Here is a 21,667-nt window from a genome sequence, read left to right as displayed (position 1 = left end):
AATGTGCAGTCAGCGTAAAAATTAACAGTGCAAGCGCTGTAAAAAGTATTGCAGTCACCATCCCTATATAATTAAATCGACATGCTCTGAGCGCTCATGTATTCTAACAAACACGTTCCAGGAATTGTTGGTATAAGCTAGAAAACCAATCAATCTCAAAGTACCAGCAATACTGCAAAACGAGGATTTCCAAATTCCTTGGACACTTGAAACGCAAGCTTCCAATATTACGATATTGGAAGTATCCAAATATTGGTATTTGGTACAGAAATGATTGAAATCATAATACACTATTTCGCATAGATATTCGGTCAAATTCAGTACACTGTAGTTTGTACAAATCTAAATCAGCAGTACATGCTCGGTATTTTAAAACGATTACAATGATGGATTGCTTCATCTCATCTCTTTGTAATGCGAAAAGCTATAAACAAAGACTTTTTATAACCGTTTCGTTTAGGCTGAAAAATAAAATGTGCATTACCTTTGTTACGTGTATGCGTTTGAATGAAATGTGAAATATTGTATACAAAGGAAGTACGAGGGAAACATCGAAAGACTTTGTAAATGTTTATGAGCAGAAATATATAATAATGAACAAAATCGGTCAAAATTAATAAGTAGGTAATATTATTTTATGCTATCCAAAAACCAACTAAAACGATTACACCAAGTCAATTATAATTTTATAGTAATGTAGGTTTAGTAGTTAGTTAAGTCTTAAACTTGAAGTTAACGAATGACTCCAGAAAAACGTGATAATGACGAGAAGTTATATTGCACAACCGTGAGAATTACAGGTAAGATCGAGGAGAAACTTTAAAATATGACAACCCTAAACGATTTTTTTTACGTTATTCTAAACTTATGCAAGTTATAATTCCTCATCTGCATTAACTTTAAAGATCCGCATAAAATGTAGACTTCATATTGTTATTCTAATTGGGAAAGAACGCGCATTTCTTTTCAATTTGATCATCTTTAGACTCTCCAGCTACATCTGTCAGTAATGCCCATTAATTGAATTAACATCAATTGCGAGATTTGAGCAATAAATAAAGGCAGATGTTGGCGGCAAGCATGCGGTTACTGCGGTCGTCATTTTTATTTATAGTTATTATATCTTATTAACAACTATCTTCGTGACCTACTTTAGAGGTGGAGTGCTATATACTCTAAGATATAGTCTTGACCAGATTGAGCCTATTACCGATGTCTGGAAAGCGTATTTCCGTTCATATGCTATTGCACAAAGTCCTTTTTAGATTTACGTTCTTCGTCCAATCTTCCTGTTTCTCTTATTCTCGTATAGACCATCTCAATATTTGTCTATTTTAAAGCCCAGTGTAATGCTTCATTAGTCGGGACGCGTAGGTGTCTAAGTGCAATTGTGTGGAGAACAAGAAAGCATACTCCGAGTGCAACGTCCTACACGCACTATTAATTTGTTACGATCATATGCTTCAGATATTACAAGAAACTTATGTCTTTGTTTTCTGAAAGATATCTAATGTTCTTTGCCTATAAGCCTTTTTGTTATGTGTCTTTATTTGATATTGATCTTTGATTTCAAAATTAAACTATGTTTGTGTATTCATAACTTTTTATCCCTACAATTATAGTACAACAACTCAAAACTTTCAATGATGATGTTGCGATAAGGGTTCGAGATTAGACAAAAGAAAAGCATGCAAGGTACTTCTGAGAATGACAAAGATCAAAGCAGACTTAGTGCAGTCAGTACATTTAGTAAACGGACTAGACATAACACAGACATAACACAGTACTTATGTCATTATTTATCATCTTATATATAAAATTCTCGTGTCACAATGTTAGTCTGCATACTCCTCCGAAACGGGTGGACCGATTCTCATGAAATTTTCTGTGCATATCGGGTAAGTCTGAGAATCGGCCAACATCTATTTTTCATATGTACCACGGGCGAAGCCGGGGCGGACCGCTAGTAATATGTACGGATTTTGTATGCACAATGATGACAACTCACATAAAAAGAAAGAAAAGAAAAGAAAGAAAATGCACGCTCGTTACACATTATGTTTCATCACGACGTCAGGCATGTTAACATGAGGACTTAACCAGTTTTTAAATAAATTAACGGATGTATTATGCAAAAAATATGAAAAGTTGTGGTAGAACGCAACCTAATTTTCATAGGCTTTGTGGAGCAATGCATGAATTAAAACATGAATATCATAATATGTAAGCGTAGCTAACTTGATAGCTTATTGTTCAGAGCAGGATTATAACCTAGAACACAATATGAGGTATCTACACAACAGAGGATTAGTATTGAAGGGCGGAATTTAAAGGCCTATTGTTTACAAGGCTGGTTTTAATTAACACAAACGTATGTATATCCTGATGGTTTATAATTGGTGTCTCTCTAGTACAATTTAGAGTCTAAACACGTGCATAATGAAACTAGTAGTGTTCACCAACAGCCCACGTTCCGGTTTCCTTAAAACACAATTTAAGAAGGTTTTTCGTCCTACGGGATTTCTATGTTTATTCATTACGTCCGCGTCTTAGGTAATGAAAGTTGGGATCAACAACGGGTAGCCAGAGAGACAGACCTATACTACGCTACGTTCTTATTTTTTACATACTTCCTTAATCCTTTCTAGTTCTTCTTGACTAGTAAATTAAACATTTATGTTTAAATTTTTGTTTTTATTTGTGTTTAAATAACAAATACAATATATTTTCCCCCAGGTTCATTTTGCAACGTGAAATAATTTGAGCGATAACTTTTAAGTGCACTTCAGAGCATTCCAACCGTGAAGATAATGCATGGAGTGTCCTATTGTTTATTAATGCCAGACTCGTAATACCTTATAAGGACCTTAATAAGCGTTTGTGCTTATGTTGTATTTTTATCAAGGAGAAAAATGAGCAGACGATCGTCCGACGATAAGAACCAAAACAATGGAAATTAGCTGCGTCACAAGGAAATTGAATAGCGCAATGTTAAAGCGAGATTATCAGACATTACATAATTCTGAGCATATTTCGTAGCATTTTGGGGTAAGAATGTTGCTGTTATTGATGAGTTTATTCACATTGTACATGATTTTATACAATATTATTAATTCGCAATATAATATCACTTTTGCATTTAAAGCAACCTCTCATAAACAAATTAACTCTGAGGCATATAGTCCCATTTCCACACTATTTCATACTTTACTTCATACCAAGTTGTATTTAGAGCTGAAAGTATTCACGGGCACAAAACCAACACGAAATCAGTTCAAATGTTGGAATCAATTGATGTTTACAAGTGACGGGCTTGTGGTATTTATACCGATTACCGCTGCATTTACACTCCTAATTAGATCTGTCACGAAAGTAAAGTGATATTACAGCATAGACCACAGTGCTACAAATTGAGTTGATCGTCTATTATTACTGGTTTAGCACTGGCCTGTTCATATGCGTTTATGGAGTAACTGCTTTTGAAGCGAAAAGAACTAGGTTTATGGAGTAACAGATTTAAATCAAAGGCAGCTTAAACCTTGTAGCTTAAGATACATTGTGATTTGTGCCTATAAAATTGTCAATAGTAAATTTTGCATGCAAATTGCGATCTGATAGGATATAAATATTAATAATAATAATAATAAGGGCGTAGGGATGTGACGACCCGATCTATTGTCTACGTGACAATAGATATTCCACCCGTGCAATCAGTCAACCCGCAGGACACCTTGTGGCGGGGTGTCGGGGAGTAGCGACCCCGCGGGAACCGAGTGCTCCCGGGGGAGGCCCCTGTCTTCATCTCCGGCTCGCCTTCACCGGCCGGTCGGAGTGAAGCCTGACGAGGACAGGACCCCCACCTCTGGCTTGCCTTAACCGGCCGGCCAGAGTGGAGTCGCGAGAGCTTTTAGCTCGAAGGGTGGATGCGAAGCGTAAGTGGCGAGTGGGCACGTGATGCTGGACCCTCAGGGAGCGCGTGATCGTAGTTTAAAGTCCAGGGACGCCTCTCCACCCTTAGCTGCTCACAATATGTTGCCCCCTTGTCGCACTATTGCAGCGACTTATTTCGGGGGCCCATACAGTGAGAGGGCGAGTCACCACCTGCCAACATATTTTTACTTTCTTTTAGTAGAAAGGCAGGTGCCATAGTTTCCCATAGTCCTCAGTACCAGTCCATTTAGCATCCCAATCCATAGCCCAATCATTAAATTTCCATACCCTGCAATAGTCCTACATCGGCCGCGGACTGCCCAGGGCTGTATCTCTATAGTGCAGTCATGGGCAGGCTGCGGCTGGTGTCCCACAACACATTAAAATTCTCGAAAGGGCCTCTGCGTGTTGGATCCGTGTCCCCACGTAAGCCTTCCAAAGATCCGGGTACTGTCCTTCTGGTGGTACCCGAGTATTATGGAAATGAGAAACATAATAATAATAAAATGGTCTTTATTTGTTTCTCACAACATTAGAAAGGTTACAAAAACTTATTAATACTACACAATGTATACAGTAGAAGATAACGTTGTGAGAAACTGGTGCCTGAAATAGACTACATAGAAGTCTGAGGTACAGGTCACCAGCCCCTCTCGCGGATATCATACGAGAATACACAAGTTTACGTACCTACAAAATGCATAAAGTTTTACAAATTTTATCAGAAGACAACTTTACCTTAAAAACACTAATACAAAAAAGTAAAGAGAAAAAAAATAAAATATATATATATGTATATATATATGTATATATATATTTAATTTTAATCCTACCAAATCTAAAAGGTATGAATGTGAGTGTGTTAGTGCTAGTATGCTAGTGTGTGTGAGCGCATGTGTGTGTGTGTGTGTAAGTAAGTGTGTGCGCAAGTATATGTGTAGGTGTGATTATATGTTTATATCAGTTTACATAAAGCGTTATTAATTTGCAGTAGAAAGATAAGCCCACAGAAATTTAAATGAGTTGTTTAAGAAGGTCTTCGGTTTGTTGGTAATCCAGTGATTTTAAAAAAGTAGAAACTGTCTTTTTGCAGTTGTAATTGTTCAAGGGATAAATGTTTAATTCCTTATTTATTTTATTATAGAGAAAGGGTCCCAAAAAGCAAAAGAAATGATGTGAATGAGTTGATGAAAAGGTGGCAGATGAACAAATTTTATTATTACGGCGCTTATTTTTGAGTAAAGTGGGGTCAAATACCAGCTTTGAATGTTGCTTCATAATGGTGTGAAGTATGAATGTTTGTCTGACCGAAAGCACACCCCACATTCTATAGAGCTCTAACGTGGGGTAACGATATGGAAGTCCAGCACTCACTTTAAGGATAGCACGTTGAGCTCTTTCAACTTCAATAAGGTGTGACTTTGCACAACCGCCCCAAGATGTAATACAATAATCTATCAGTGAATTACAAAGTGCAAAATATACTATTTTTAACACCTCTCTGTCAGCAACATGTGTAAGACTTTTGAAAACATAAATCAATTTTCGCAGTCTGGAGACTAGAGTGTCTACATGGGGTTTAAAAGATAAAAGTTGGTCGATAGTGGTACCGAGGTATTTTATAGTTTTAGTCCTCTCTAGTACAGGACAGTTACAGTTCACGTGATTTGGGGGACAAGTATGAGCTGAGATGACGAGTGTAGGAGGTGGTAGTAGATTGACCTTATGAGCGAAGACCATATATTTAGTTTTGGAAATGTTTAGCGTTAGGATATTTTGGCGTAGCCAATGCCCGACCTTATTAAATCCATCCTGAGCATATTTAAACACATTGTCCCAAGTGTCACCAACAAAAAATAGCGCGGTATCGTCGGCAAATGATACGATCTTCCCATTAAAAAGAGGTAGGTTACACAAATCATTTATGTACGCCAAGAAAAGGGTGGGGCCGATGACACTGCCCTGAGGAACGCCATAATTCACCGATAATTCCCCACTAACCACGTCATGACCGAGCTTCACGCGTTGTCGTCTATCAGATAGGTAGTCAGTCAATAGTTTTAGGGAGTTATCTCTTATACCCAATCGTTCCAATTTATACAACAAGTGAGAGATAGAGACCGTGTCAAATGCTTTAGCTAGATCTAGGAATACTGTTAAACATTTCTTTTTAGAGTCTAAATTTGTGATAATTGAGTCAACTAATTCATGCACAGCATCGCCAGTAGCTTTGCAGCGCCTGAAACCGAACTGGTTGGATGATAGTAGGTGGTTTACTTCTAGAAAATTAATTAGTCTTTTATTGATTAGTCGCTCTAAAATTTTGGAAAGAGTTGGCAAAATGGATATAGGTCGGTAGTTGCTGACACAGTCTCTATCGCCTCCTTTGTGAATGGGAGTAATAAGGGCTGATTTAAATGCTCTCGGAAATGTGCCCGAATCCATGGCAAGATTACAGATATGTAGGATAGGTTGTGTCAAAAGTTTACTGTACTTCTTTAAAATTCTTCCTGAAATTAGGTCACTACCAGCTACAGAGTCGCTCTTTAAACCATTTATAACATGAGAGATTTCGTCATTGTCTGTAGGAAGTAAAACGAAGGAATTTACAGGTGGGGACAAAACAGGAAGGTGGTTAGGTGGCTGCTGTGGAAACGCATTATGATTTAAGTCGATGATTTGTTTTGCTAAATTTTCGCCTACGCGAGAAAAGTATTGGTTAACGTCATTGGCGCTTTTTTGGGGATCACATGAATTTAAAAGAGCAGAATTATGATTACCAGATTTATCACAGTTACTTATTTCCTTGATAGTTGTCCATAATTTTTTAGTATTACCCTTAGTTTTTTGTATAGCTTGCTTATCATAGTTGCGCTTTGCTTTTTTTAAGGAAGAGTTACAGAAATTCCTGTAACGTTTGTAAATGAGTTTTAAAGTTTCATTAGTCGGATGTTTTTTTGATTTAATGTATAGATTGTCCCGATTTCTCATAATACGCAAAAGCCCTTTTGTGATCCATGGCTTAAAGATCCGTTGCCTTGATGGGATTTTGACTTTACGCGTGTTATTTTTTATATGTTGGTATAAAAGCGATACAAATTTATCTGTAGCTAGATTAACGTCGGAGAAGGTAGAAATTTGTTGAAAATTAGTAGTTAATAAGTCATTTTCAAGCCCATCAAAATCAATTGAATGACATACATGATTAGATTTATAATTAGATATGTTGAAATTTAGACTTATAACAACGCATTCGTGGTCTGTAATAGATGACTCAATTATTAGGCATGTTACATTTAAGCTAGAGCGTATCATGGCATGGTCTAGGCATGTTCGTCCGTGAGTGGGAACACTATGGCCTGGCAGAATTCGATGGCTAGCTAGAATGTTAAGATATTCAAATGAACGTTTATCGCTTGTGTTCGGTGTGATATCAATGTTGATATCACCGCATATGATTATATTTTTGAAAGAGTTAAGTCTGGTTAGAAGTGATTCTAGTGAATTGACAAAGTTTGAAGTATTGGTTTGGCCTGGAGGGCGGTAAATAGCAATTATACAAGTTTCAGAGTTGACAGATAACATTAAACAATTAGCATCGCATATATAAGGTTCTTCGTGAGTTATGGGAAGGTTTTTATTAAAGTATATAACGACTCCTTCATTTTGAGTTTTATGAGAAGTAGATGATGCATGGCTGTAGTTGTTAAGGTTTGGAATGTGTCGCGCAGAAGGGAGCCAACATTCAGTTCAGTACTATAACGTACCTATGTGAAGTTGGCAACTGACTGAATAAAAATGAGTGTTTCTCAATTCTATTCGATTGTACTAGGTTTGTACCGGATTGTACCGCTATTTATTTCGTTTGTACCCCAAAGGGGTGGGGAGAAACATAGGGTCGTAGTTAAACTGAATAAAAATGAATGTTTCTCAATTCTATTCGATTGTACTAGGTTTGTACCGGATTGTACCGCTTTTTATTTCGTTTGTACCCCAAAGAGGTGGGGAGAAACATAGGGTCGTAGTTATATAGTTCGCTGCTAACTGAATAAAAATGAGTGTTTCTCAATTCTATTCGATTGTACTAGGTTTGTACCGGATGGTACCGCTTTTTATTTCGTTTGTACCCCAAAGAGGTGGGGAGAAACATAGGGTCGTAGTTATATAGTTTGCTGCTAACTGAATAAAAATGAGTGTTTCTCAATTCTATTCGATTGTACTAGGTTTGTACCGGATTGTACCGCTATTTATTTCGTTTGTACCCCAAAGGGGTGGGGAGAAACATAGGGTCGTAGTTAAACTGAATAAAAATGAATGTTTCTCAATTCTATTCGATTGTACTAGGTTTGTACCGGATTGTACCGCTTTTTATTTCGTTTGTACCCCAAAGAGGTGGGGAGAAACATAGGGTCGTAGTTATATAGTTCGCTGCTAACTGAATAAAAATGAGTGTTTCTCAATTCTATTCGATTGTACTAGGTTTGTACCGGATGGTACCGCTTTTTATTTCGTTTGTACCCCAAAGAGGTGGGGAGAAACATAGGGTCGTAGTTATATAGTTTGCTGCTAACTGAATAAAAATGAGTGTTTCTCAATTCTATTCGATTGTACTAGGTTTGTACCGGATTGTACCGCTATTTATTTCGTTTGTACCCCAAAGGGGTGGGGAGAAACATAGGGTCGTAGTTAAACTGAATAAAAATGAATGTTTCTCAATTCTATTCGATTGTACTAGGTTTGTACCGGATTGTACCGCTTTTTATTTCGTTTGTACCCCAAAGAGGTGGGGAGAAACATAGGGTCGTAGTTATATAGTTCTCTGCTAACTGAATAAAAATGAGTGTTTCTCAATTCTATTCGATTGTACTAGGTTTGTACCAGAACGTACCGCTTTTTATTTCGTTTGTACCCCAAAGAGGTGGGGAGAAACATAGGGTCGTAGTTATATAGTTTGCTGCTAACTGAATAAAAATGAGTGTTTCTCAATTCTATTCGATTGTACTAGGTTTGTACCGGATTGTACCGCTATTTATTTCGTTTGTACCCCAAAGGGGTGGGGAGAAACATAGGGTCGTAGTTAAACTGAATAAAAATGAATGTTTCTCAATTCTATTCGATTGTACTAGGTTTGTACCGGATTGTACCGCTATTTATTTCGTTTGTACCCCAAAGAGGTGGGGAGAAACATAGGGTCGTAGTTATATAGTTCTCTGCTAACTGAATAAAAATGAGTGTTTCTCAATTCTATTCGATTGTACTAGGTTTGTACCGGATTGTACCGCTTTTTATTTCGTTTGTACCCCAAAGAGGTGGGGAGAAACATAGGGTCGTAGTTATATAGTTCGCTGCTAACTGAATAAAAATGAGTGTTTCTCAATTCTATTCGATTGTACTAGGTTTGTACCGGATTGTACCGCTTTTTATTTCGTTTGTACCCCAAAGAGGTGGGGAGAAACATAGGGTCGTAGTTATATAGTTCGCTGCTAACTGAATAAAAATGAGTGTTTCTCAATTCTATTCGATTGTACTAGGTTTGTACCAGAACGTACCGCTTTTTATTTCGTTTGTACCCCAAAGAGGTGGGGCGAAAAATATGGGGTCGTAGTTATATGTATAGTTCGCTGCTAACTGAATAAAAATGAGTGTTTCTCAATTCTATTCGATTGTACTAGGTTTGTACCAGAACGTACCGCTTTTTATTTCGTTTGTACCCCAAAGAGGTGGGGAGAAACATAGGGTCGTAGTTATATAGTTTGCTGCTAACTGAATAAAAATGAGTGTTTCTCAATTCTATTCGATTGTACTAGGTTTGTACCGGATTGTACCGCTATTTATTTCGTTTGTACCCCAAAGGGGTGGGGAGAAACATAGGGTCGTAGTTAAACTGAATAAAAATGAATGTTTCTCAATTCTATTCGATTGTACTAGGTTTGTACCGGATTGTACCACACTATTACTTTGTACTTCTAAAACACTCATTTTTATTCAGTTAGCAGCAAACTATATAACTACGACCCTATGTTTCTCCCCACCTCTTTGGGGTACAAACGAAATAAAAAGCGGTACCATCCGGTACAAACCTAGTACAATCGAATAGAATTGAGAAACACTCATTTTTATTCAGTTAGCAGCGAACTATATAACTATGACCCTATGTTTCTCCCCACCTCTTTGGGGTACAAACGAAATAAAAAGCGGTACAATCCGGTACAAACCTAGTACAATCGAATAGAATTGAGAAACATTCATTTTTATTCAGTTTAATTACGACCCTATGTTTCTCCCCACCCCTTTGGGGTACAAACGAAATAAATAGCGGTACAATCCGGTACAAACCTAGTACAATCGAATAGAATTGAGAAACACTCATTTTTATTCAGTTAGCAGCGAACTATATAACTACGACCCTATGTTTCTCCCCACCTCTTTGGGGTACAAACGAAATAAAAAGCGGTACAATCCGGTACAAACCTAGTACAATCGAATAGAATTGAGAAACACTCATTTTTATTCAGTTAGCAGAGAACTATATAACTACGACCCTATGTTTCTCCCCACCTCTTTGGGGTACAAACAAAATAAAAAGCGGTACAATCCGGTACAAACCTAGTACAATCGAATAGAATTGAGAAACACTCATTTTTATTCAGTTAGTTGCCATATAACTACGACCCTATGTTTCTCCCCACCCCTTTGGGGTACAAACGAAATAAATAGCGGTACAATCCGGTACAAACCTAGTACAATCGAATAGAATTGAGAAACACTCATTTTTATTCAGTCAGTTGCCAACTTCACATAGGTCTATAACGTCCCAGGTTATTTCGGTTCTATGTATAAGCGTCAGTAGATTAGAAAAATTACAATTAATACTGCGGATATTTTGTGATAGTATATTAAGGTTAAATTTATTTGTGCCAATATGATTTTTAATATTCTCAACATTGCAGGTAATAACATTAGCCACTCGGATGCTGTCTAGATCGGAATTAAGTTTCTCAATAGCGGTCATTATAATTTAAATGAACATTAGGTGTCAGCGGCATAGGCCGCTACACATATAATATAGAAAAAATAAAATAAAATAATCCGATCAGACATACTAGCAGCGGCTATCACAATAGTGTTAGTAATAATTATTATATGGCAATGTTTGAGTTTTATTAACTGAGATTGTAATGATGTAAATGTAAACGTTGTATATAGGATAGTATGAGTGTTGTGTGTATAATATAGTGTATGTGTAAGGAGTGGTGTAATTGATTTTAAGTGATTTGGTAGGTAAAAATTGTATAATATAAAAACTAAAACAGTACAATATTCCAAGTAGATAATATATCCTTGAATAGATATTTTAAGAATCTTATACAGATGAAATAAAACTAAAAGAAAATATTTATAACTAATGTGTAAGAAGACTAGTCATGCAAGTATTGACAATAAATCCGCCTCTTCGTTTATCCGGACTGGGGTCGAATTCTGATTCTTCTTGATGTAAATCTTTCCGTGCGCTGTCCAAGTGCTAAAAATCTTATTGTTTTTAACATTTTGCCGAGCCATGTAAAAAACCTTTCGAGATTTAGAGGATAGATATTCCGAGATAAATATATTACGAGGCGCGCCCGATAGGTTAATATGTTCTGTATTTAACTGTTTATCTTTAGTAAGGCGTTTCGATTTATTGAATTTAGAATAACTAGATAAAAGTTTCTCCTTATGATGCGTTGTTGTAAAGTCCACTATTACGGCGTTAGACTTTGTGCGGAATATCTCCCGGATGTCCGTTGGTTTAATAGTTGAATCAGAACATAATATTGAACTCAAACCGGTCACAATATTGAAGAGAGATTCTTTGTTTTCATTTGTTTGTATAGGCAAATTCCTTATTTCAATTGTGCTGGAATGGGCTGATTTTTCGAGTTGATCTAATTTAAATTCCAAGTAGGCTATTTTCTTTTTGTGTTCCCTATTTTCATTCTCTAATTCATATACTCTTGATAACAATTCTTCATGTTGGCTTGTAATGCATTCAACCGATTTTTGTATGTCTTGGTTTTGGGTGATAATCGTAGTGAGGGCTTTAGTTAAAGATTCGAACTTGCGATCCTGTTGTTCTTTTAAATCAGTAAACATATTTTTTATGTCCAAAATCGACGAAGGGGACGGCATAGGACATTCAGCAAGACTTCGTTTTTGGCGTTTGGTGATATTGAAGTAATTGTCCTCTGCATCCCGACTGCATGGACGGTTTAGGGCCGAATCTGAATTATATTGCGTTATGACGTTAGGTGTATTAAGTTGAGTACAAGAAACTGGCGGAGAACGCTGGATAGACATCGTAAACTGATGCGCTGATTACACCTAACGAGTACAGTGGCGAGTCAGTAAATACGCTCTCGGCCGAGACAGTTGCCGAACCGAGTGGGTGTTTACACGTATTTCGCTAGTGGCGAGTCAATTCAGTTTTGATCACGACGCGGACGTCTGCAATGGATCGAAAAAAAAAAGAATTTAAACGGGTTTTAAATCGGCTGTTACCAGATATTATTAACGAATTGTGGGATTTATTAGAAATAATAAATAAAAATAATAATTCTTTGAAAAAATACAATGACGAAACGAACGAGTGGCGAGTGGCCGAGTGACGCGACGAGTGCGTGTTTATACCTGCCGAGCGGAATAGCGAGTGGGTACTCGGCCGAGTAAACAAATTGGGATTCTAGTGACTGTCTCGCCGCTCTTCTCGGCCGAGTACTCGGCCGAGCACTCGTTGAAGTGTTTATACCAACCGAGCACTCGGCCGAGGACACTGACTCGCCACTGTACTCGTTAGGTGTAATCGCCGCATAATAGAATACGGTTAAGTAATTGGACTGTGGAACGTATGAGCTATGTCTCCCGCATAAGGTAGTAATTAGCGTAGCTACTGAAAACAGCGATAGCTGTGTAGATTACTCACGCGAGTTTTTGTCTTCGTCGCACAGATGAATATCCTGCTCATTAATGCAAATCACTTTTGTCCATTTAATTCACGTGGTACTCGAACGATGTGATATTGTGATTGTGTCGAGCGTAATTTGTAGTTATCGCAGTCTTTCACAGTGGTTGATGATTGAGTTGATGATTGAGTTACGATGGGCGTTCTTATATATATGCAATTTATCACTATCTCGCCTCCGCGTCCGATTTGATAATTATCACATAATGTCTCTACAAATGAGGAGAGACTGAGGCATAGTTTTAAGGACGCTTTCTATCCATAATGACAAACTTTCCAATTATCGATCTTTACTTTAATGGTCTACGTGATAAGGTTATAAGGGGGAAAGTCCAGAATCGATCTTAAATGTAACTGAGGGGTGGCTTGTTATTTATTATATATATTAATATAAATAAATATCATACAACTTTTTAAACTTAAGCGAATTTAGATTCCTAGATACACTAGTTAGCGGATCGTAAATTTTTTTTAGAAGTTTCGTCAGTGTAGTTAGTAGTTACCACTACAATTTTACGATTTTATTTAGCTACTTAAATTTTGCGTTGCGTGACATAATATCGTTTTTATAAAGAACATAATTCCCATGATATGCCAAAAAATGTTTACGTATTTTTGCCAAAATGTCTTATTTTTGAAGAATGAAGAATAAACATTCTTAACATCAAAGTAATGTGTAAAATATAAATAAACACTGCATGCCATGTATATTTTTGCGGACGCATAACCTTTGAGTGTGTGCGGTGTAGTATAAAGTTGCATGGTTGAATAGACACCCTTACCTTTTCATAATATATAAACTGTATTAATTATAGACTGTCCTGTTTGACATTGATTTGTAGTAAACATAAAATTGTATTATTAATTGATTAATAAATAAATTGAATTCAAATATGAATGATACAGTTAATAACTTTACTGATAGCAATCACTCTATGCTAATCAAGTTTTATATATTGTGTTAGTTCATTACAAATGTTCCCAAAAACGACGGTTCTCATATGGACTGTATTTTTTGTGGATTTGTTACTCGATAATTCTGAGTGTTCAAGAGAGGATCGTCAATGTTTAGATATTAATTATAATATACTAGCGACCCGCCTGCTTTGTCTAAACACAATAAATAATATACTAAAACCTTCTTCGTGAATCACTCTATCTATTAAAAAAACCGCATCAAAATCCGTTGCGTAGTTTTAAAGATTTAAAATCAATCATTTAAGATAAAACTCAAAAATAACTTAATCTAGATAAATATTCAGACATTTTGCATTATTGACTTGCAAACATTCATCCGTTAATTCATTTAATATGATTCATAACATTTAGCCAGTTCCACAACATATGTTATATTTAGCTTATCTGATAGTTAAAATGACAAATAATATATTTTTAAACATATTATGATATATCTGTTTTAAACTTTTAAGATACATGGCTATCACTTTTACATCTTCTCTGTCGCAACATATAAGACTAGTCTATAAATTATAAGACAATGCAATAAAAAGCTTAACAAAATTTAAACAATATAGGAGGAAGTTCACATCAGTACATATACAGTTTGTGTAATGTGTATACCTTATCTATGAGATACTATTAATCATTTGTGATAAAGATAAACATCCTTCAGATAAGATAGGCGATGAGAGGTTTCTCATATAAACAATATGTCTGAAAATATTTGATTTGCTTAGATTTTGGTAATTTATATAAATAATTTTAATATTATGTAATTGGCCAATGGCCAACTCGCTATGGCCAGCCACCTTCATTATTTAATAACAGTTTTTCTACTTTTTGTGTCCCCTATACAGGACAAACGGCTTTGCGGAGTTTTGAATGAAGTTACTTCAACAGGAACAAGTAGAATAGCAATGAATGGTGGATAAGATCATGTCTCACAATATTTTAGATCTACAATATTACTAGGTTTCAATTTTATAGAACTTTATAAATGCTTATCTACTTTGAAAATATTAAAATCTTATTTTCAATTGTCCCATCAAATTCCCATAAGAAATTATATTTACTTGCCTAAATTATTTTTTAAGCAGAACTAAATTACCTATAGCATCAAATTGTTTATTATTAATTAATATTATGATAATCTTCAGACAGTATGTCCCTGTATATAATTTCATCCTTGTGACTTTCTGACTAGGTTCTTTGTTATAAACATGACTCACCCTTTGCAGTTCCAGCGAATGATTGTAGAATCTAAGAAGTTTGTCAACTAAAGGTTTTACGGCTCGCCACGCTCTCTCCTGTGTAATAGTCGAAGGATCTGCTATAGCTTCTCGTATTTCTTTGCCCGCCCCCTTATAACACTGTATTTCTTCTAATATTCTGTCAGAATCTAAAAGAACTCTTTGCACTTCTTCGTAAACATCGCGCTCCGTATCAGTGGGTGCTGCGTTCTCGAAATCCAAGAATATATCGTATCGCGGTGAAGAACAACAGTTGGAATCATCACGGGCCAACAAACTCAACAATTTACCCATATTGTTAAAATTTAAACACAATTTATATTATTAAAAATACCTCCTCGACGGCAGAGATATCATTGCCCGAAAATATCGTTCAAAAAAGTTATAGAACTAATAAAAAATAGTACAAATTCAAAAACACTATCACAATGGGAATATTTGTTTATTATCAGATTTTTTTCACGATTTAACCGAATTTATAGCACATTTCAATAAACGTTCTAACGCACATACCCCACCGAAGAAACGATAACGAATGACAGACAGTTCTCTTTGACACTGCGTCATGCGTTTGTTGCCGACATTTTTGTATCCGCCCACTTAAGGGATGTGCTCACGATGTGCTCAAGTTGTTATCGATTCTAATGTTGGCACTACCTACTGTGGACGTTGAACAGCGTAGACAGAGAAACCAATAGACAAATTGATATCTTATGTCGCATTCACACAAGAAAAAGAGCAACTTATGCCGGTGTTGTGTAAAGAAATGAGAGAGAACGATAAAATTTTTTGTTTCACCCAGCGTGCCACTTTTTTCAAGAAAAGCAACCTACTTTGCTAAACAAAGTTTGACAGCTAACTATCGTCTTCCCTAAAAATATAGTTTTTACATGTTATAAGTTAGAAGTAATTCATTGTGTTTGGTTTTGCATAATTTAAACTTACCGTTAATACCTTATAAAATAATACCATGGTGCGGTGTAGTGTTAAAGGGTGTAAAAGTGATAGTGGAACGAAAATGCCTGGATTGTCTTTTCACTCGTAAGTATACAACTCTTTATCAGTTAATAGACCTTCATGATATTTTAGCGTGTTAATATATTGTGTATCACGTGCTGTTGACTTGAATACATTGTTTAAAAACCACAAAAATAACAATTATAAATTTTAACCTAAAAAATTTTGTGTTGCCAACTTTTCTACAAATTGTTACCCACTATTATGGGAAATCTTAATATATATAAATCTCGTGTCACAATGTTTGTCCTCAATGGACTCCTAAACCACTTACCGATTATAATAAAATTCGCACACCATGTGCAGTTCGATCCAACTTGAGAGATAGGATAGTTAAAAACATGTAGGTACCACGGGCGAAGCCGGGGCGGACCGCTAGTAATAATATATATTCTGCAGTGTGTATTTAATTAAATATCTGAAATATTCAATGGCTTTTTCCAGTTTTCCTGGACCGGATAATTTACGAAAAATTTGGATTGTAGCTACAGGACGAACAGCTTGGAAACCAAAACCGTCATCAAAAATTTGCAGCAACCATTTTGAGAAAAAAATGTTGATCCAAAAGAAAAAACTTACAATGCTATATCCTTATGCTGTACCTATTCTGGTAAATATTTAGTGGCATATTAATCTTATCAATTAAAGTCTCAACTATTATATGTTTTATGTTTTTAAAATTTAATCACCTGTAGAAAAACATTATTTTGTGCATTTTATTACTTTTATAGACATTTTATTATTATATTATTTTATTATATATATTATTTTACATTTATAGACAAATGTTAACTAACGAAATTTTTTTGAACTTCCGTCCTTATTGCACATTAAAAAAAATGTTTAAATAATTGTCGGTAAAATATTTCACTTTTTGGAGCCCTTCATATAAATATACTTAACAAGATCGCGCCATAAAAGTTTAAAAAATGTTAATACTTTGTTTATAATATTTTTTTCAAGTTAAGTAACTTGAACAAAAAACTAGAAATTTCTAGTGTTTTGTTAACTTGAAAAAATTTTTTCTTAGAAATTTCTAGTTTTTTGTTAACTTGTTAATAATTTCGGAGTTATTAACAATAAACGAAATACCTTTTTTTTTGCGACGCTGCCCCGCCGAAGACAATGGACACTCTTGGTTCCAACATTGAACCGGAGGGACGTAGTTAATTAAGTTAGAGATAATTTAAATGTAATTTTTTTATTACAATAAATTATTATTAAGTAAATTTTGGTTTTTTTGCGCCTTCGCGGGTCGGTCAATATAATTGGCGCAGCCGGTAGGATTGTTAAGTACATATAACACGCATTGATTATAGGAAGATGCATAAGGCCACCCAGTAAGGACTTGTACCCAGTAACGATTGCGACATCGCGCACACCTGCGGTTCCAGAAAGTATTACGGCAATCACCACCACCGCAACGCTGCCCCGCCGAAGTCAATGGACGCTCTTGGTTCCAACATTGAACCGGAGGGACGTAGTTCATTAAGTTAGAGATAATTTAAATGTAATTTTTTTATTACAATAAATTATTATTAAGTAAATTTCGTTTTTTTTTGCGCCTTCGCGGGTTGGTCTATATAATTATTAAAGTGTGTATCTGTTAATTTACGAAAATAAACATTATTTTATTTATTTTATTTTATAAAAAATAATAAACAATCGAGTTTTCATCTGCATTATCATTACATACTTACACATTTTCATATGGGATTATGATAATGATATATACATATTATATAATATATAGGTATGTGTAAATACATAATATGTATTACCCATCTAAAAGTAATATGTTTATTATATACTAGCTGCGCTCCGCGGTTTCACCCGCGTGTCTCCACTCCTGTTGGTCTTAGTGTTACGATACAATATAGCCTTCCTCGATCAATGGGCTATCTAACACTGAAAGAATTTTTCAAATCGGAATCAAAGTAGTTCCTGCGAATATCCCTTCCCTACTCACCTTCACCCCGTCCCGTACTACGCCTCCTCATTGAATTATACAGTATACCTACTATTTTCTGTAAATTGACACTTTTAAAAATTCGTTATATATCTTTTTAATGGAATATCGCGGACTTTCTTGTAGATATTGATCCATTCTATAATACCGTAGAACATTTTTTTGTTAAATGCGTTGTTAAGATAGAAATCTTCAATAGATTCCGCAGCGCACGCGATGACAGAATTTTTATTAAGGATACATTATTGCATTTTTGGTAAAGATCTCTAATTTTTTTGAAAATGCAATATAGCCTATGTTGCTCAGTGAAGATGCAGCTTTCTAATGGTGAAAGAATTTTTGAAATCGGTCCAGTAGTTTATGCGTGAAAACCATACATACATACATAATTACAAACCTTTCCTCTTTATAATATTAAGTATAGACGTGTAAGTATGTATCTACATAATATCAATATGTGGATATCTCATTATTATCCACTTATGTGAAAATGATATTGAGAGATTTGTATCTTACAAATTGTGGGGTAAATTTTCCCTCATACGGTAACCCTAAATATTGTGACGTAATCTTTTCTATCTCTTTCTGCGACACGCATTGCCGGTGTCTATTGGATTCTCCGTCTACGTTGAACAGTAAAGACTTTTTTATTATATTTATTGTAAATTTATATTTACGCTCCTTTTTTTTAGAACAGAATAATGTGGTTCTTATCTTTACAATTTTATTAAAGCTAACGTCTTGTCTTTGACACAAGACAAGTTGTCTTGTCTGTTACCACACTGGTAAAGCGTCATATTTACGGTCCATCTTGACGTACGTCCCGCCAAGGTCATACACGATGCACGACGCAAAACGACAGTGAATAGCGTTGACGTACGTCAATAATTATTATTATTATCTTGCTGGATGTGCACGACCAACTTTTCATCCAGCAAGCACCCCCACCACCGCGAACGTCGTGCAGATGGACAGTGAATAGCGCGGACGTACAGCAGATTAGTGTTGCCAACAGAAATTAATGTAAATACTTGGAAACGTGGCCTATTGATATGATTTTTTTGTGATAACTTAGTGAGTACATGAGCAAGCAAGAAACGGTTATTTTTGATTTTTATGTACACAGGAAATCCCAATTATCATTACTTTTGGATCAACCTTGTACACATGGACAGTTTATATTCAGAAGTTAATAAATTAAAAGAACTCCAAGGCGAATTGTTGAATAACACAGATTTTATGCAAAAGTCCACTGCAGAAAAATGGCAATTTATTTAAAAAAAAATATCTTGACGAATTTGTTTGTTTAAAAAAAAATGATTAGCTATAATATACTCTCTGTTCCCGCCACTTTAGCATTTACTGAAAGAGTCTTTTCGGTCATGAATGTGAAGTGGCGGGAAGAGAGAAACCGAGCTTCATTAAAAATTAGTTAAAAATGAGCTCTTGAAATATATGAATTTAGATTTGGAATGTTTGGATTCATATAATTCATTTAAAAATAATGAAAAATACTTAGTTACTGCAAAAAGTACAAAAAAATACATTTTTAAAAATATTTATTTACTCTTTATTTACCTCCTTTAAAATCAGATATACTCTATTTCTTCAAATAAAAGTTGGCAACCCTTGCCATGCTTGATGCGCGCACGATCGTCAGTACTCAGTAGGATACATCCAGCACCGCGGCCTTGAGCCGACGTACGTCGGGGATTGACCGTGAATAAGACGCTTAAGTACTCGGAGCAATTATGTAGCACAGAACTAGTAGATCTGTGGTAAGTAGTAAAGTATAACGCGTTTCATTCATTTCATTTCAGAAACGAATCTTCAATGGCAGCCAAAGCTGACACTGACATATGGAAGGGTCAGTAAAAAAGAAAATAAAAATAATGTAAATGGATAATTATTTTATTAATTATTTCAAATTGTTTATTGGCAAACTTCTTTGTTATGGCACTTGTGTATTTATATGAATTATCATATTTACGTATTCAGAATGCAACAAAATCCCCATAATACTTGTAATGAGCCCATAAAACTGAACAACTTTTCCCAAAGAACATATTAATTTGTCAAATTCCAATAAAACATTATTTACTATCGCAAATACATAATTAATAATTATCATTGTAAATTAATGATAAAAACTATTATAGGGAAAATCAAATACATTTTAGTATTTGATTTTCCCTATAGTTGCATGCCGTACGGCCGTGTGTAAGCGAGAGGGAATGAGAAGTGCCGCCATTTAAGATTCTTCTCTAATTAAATGCTCTATAGTCTATACACCTTATACTCTCTACCGAGAGGTTTTAACTTTTATGTACTAACTTGCTCAGTGCTCTGTGGTATAGTGTTCAAACGTAGTGATTATAATTATCCTCTTTGTAGTGTTCTGTGCACTAAACACAGCTGGTAAATTACCTACAATCCGTAGGTAGTTCTGCAATAATTAGCAATATATGTATTCCTTCAATCTGAAACAGGAGATTAGAAAATTTCGTGAACAATGGAATAAAATATACAGTGTTTATGAATGAATGAATGAATGAAAAATGCTTTATTGCACACTAAATACAGGATTAGAAAATGGATTAGAAACTAAGAGCTATACACGTAGTAACATGTACAAAGGGCGGTCTTAACGCTGTAAGCGATTTCTGCCAAACAACCCGAAAAATTTAGGAGGATTACATTAATTATAGTGGTGATGCATTAAACAGACTTTAAATTTTGCTTTGAACTAAAATAAAATGTATAATAAATAAGTATAAATAATTATGCCCTAAATAATAACATACACAGCAGTTTATGTATTGTATTTTATTTTATTTTTTGTTATATAAAAAAAAACATCAAATTATATTATTATTATGTAAAATTTACATGACTAAAAGAGCAACACGAAGTTTCTTGCTGATTCTTCTCCGTAGAGACTGCAGCTTTCCGAATCAGTGGAAATTGGTAAAACTATGTTTTATGACAATTCAAAAGCGCTTCTAGAAGAAATCTAATTGAATGAATAAATATTTGAGTTTGAGTTTGAATGCGAACTGTAGCGCTCGAAGGTGGAGGGGATTACTGCGCATGGATACTACTGGTACTATCCGCTGTCGCGCCCGACATTCAATTATCACTGGTCTCAGATTGTTTATTTATTATTTCTGCACATGTTCGGGGGCTCGGGCCAACTGCAACGCTTCAAAAAGGTTTGGCTACGGGCTAAGTTTTTTAAAGGTTTTCCGACGTAAACATCTCCATTGTTTCAGGGAATTTACAAAAAAAGAAAGCAGATTAATTACAATATCATACATGCGCGTATAATTATGATTGCGTAATTATAATCAATTACTTACTTATGGTGCATTTACATTAAACGAGCGAATGCCCATTCTAACCCCACTATGTCATATTATGTTTGTATAATACTGTACGCTTACTGTATGCACCATAGTTTATCGCATTTCATTATAGAAACGAATCTAAAATGGCGGCGTTTATCATTCGCTCTCGCTAACACACGGCCGTACGGCATGCAAC

At 35.3% G+C, this 21,667-nt stretch overlaps 2 protein-coding genes across 2 annotated transcripts in view; one reads left to right on the top strand and one right to left on the bottom strand.

The window, feature by feature from the left end:
* The window catches only part of LOC149903874 (CYFIP-related Rac1 interactor A), a 41,321-nt gene extending 25,637 nt beyond the window's left edge, over window positions 1–15,684 (bottom strand). Inside the window, exon 1 of the mRNA XM_090107994.1 lies at window positions 15,118–15,684. Coding sequence (XP_089964120.1) covers window positions 15,118–15,432 — 315 coding nt within the window. The 5' untranslated portion in view covers window positions 15,433–15,684. The remainder of the gene's footprint in view (window positions 1–15,117) is intronic.
* Window positions 15,685–15,839: 155 nt separating this feature from the next.
* On the top strand, window positions 15,840–17,630 carry LOC149903873 (THAP domain-containing protein 6-like). Its single transcript, XM_090108301.1, has 3 exons — window positions 15,840–16,179; window positions 16,600–16,765; window positions 17,475–17,630. The coding sequence occupies exons 1-3, from the start codon at window positions 16,109–16,111 to the stop codon at window positions 17,484–17,486; spliced, it is 249 nt and encodes an 82-aa protein (XP_089964427.1). The 5' UTR covers window positions 15,840–16,108; the 3' UTR covers window positions 17,487–17,630.
* Window positions 17,631–21,667: the final 4,037 nt, after the last annotated feature.

The sequence above is a fragment of the Colias eurytheme genome, chromosome 12 (genome assembly GCF_061535395.1).
Source record: "Colias eurytheme isolate Ceu_HAF_F1 chromosome 12, ilColEury1 Martin Lab GWU primary, whole genome shotgun sequence".
Taxonomy (NCBI): domain Eukaryota; kingdom Metazoa; phylum Arthropoda; class Insecta; order Lepidoptera; family Pieridae; genus Colias; species Colias eurytheme.
The sequence above is the reverse complement of the archived record's forward strand: the minus strand, read 5'-3'. Positions and strand labels throughout refer to the sequence as shown.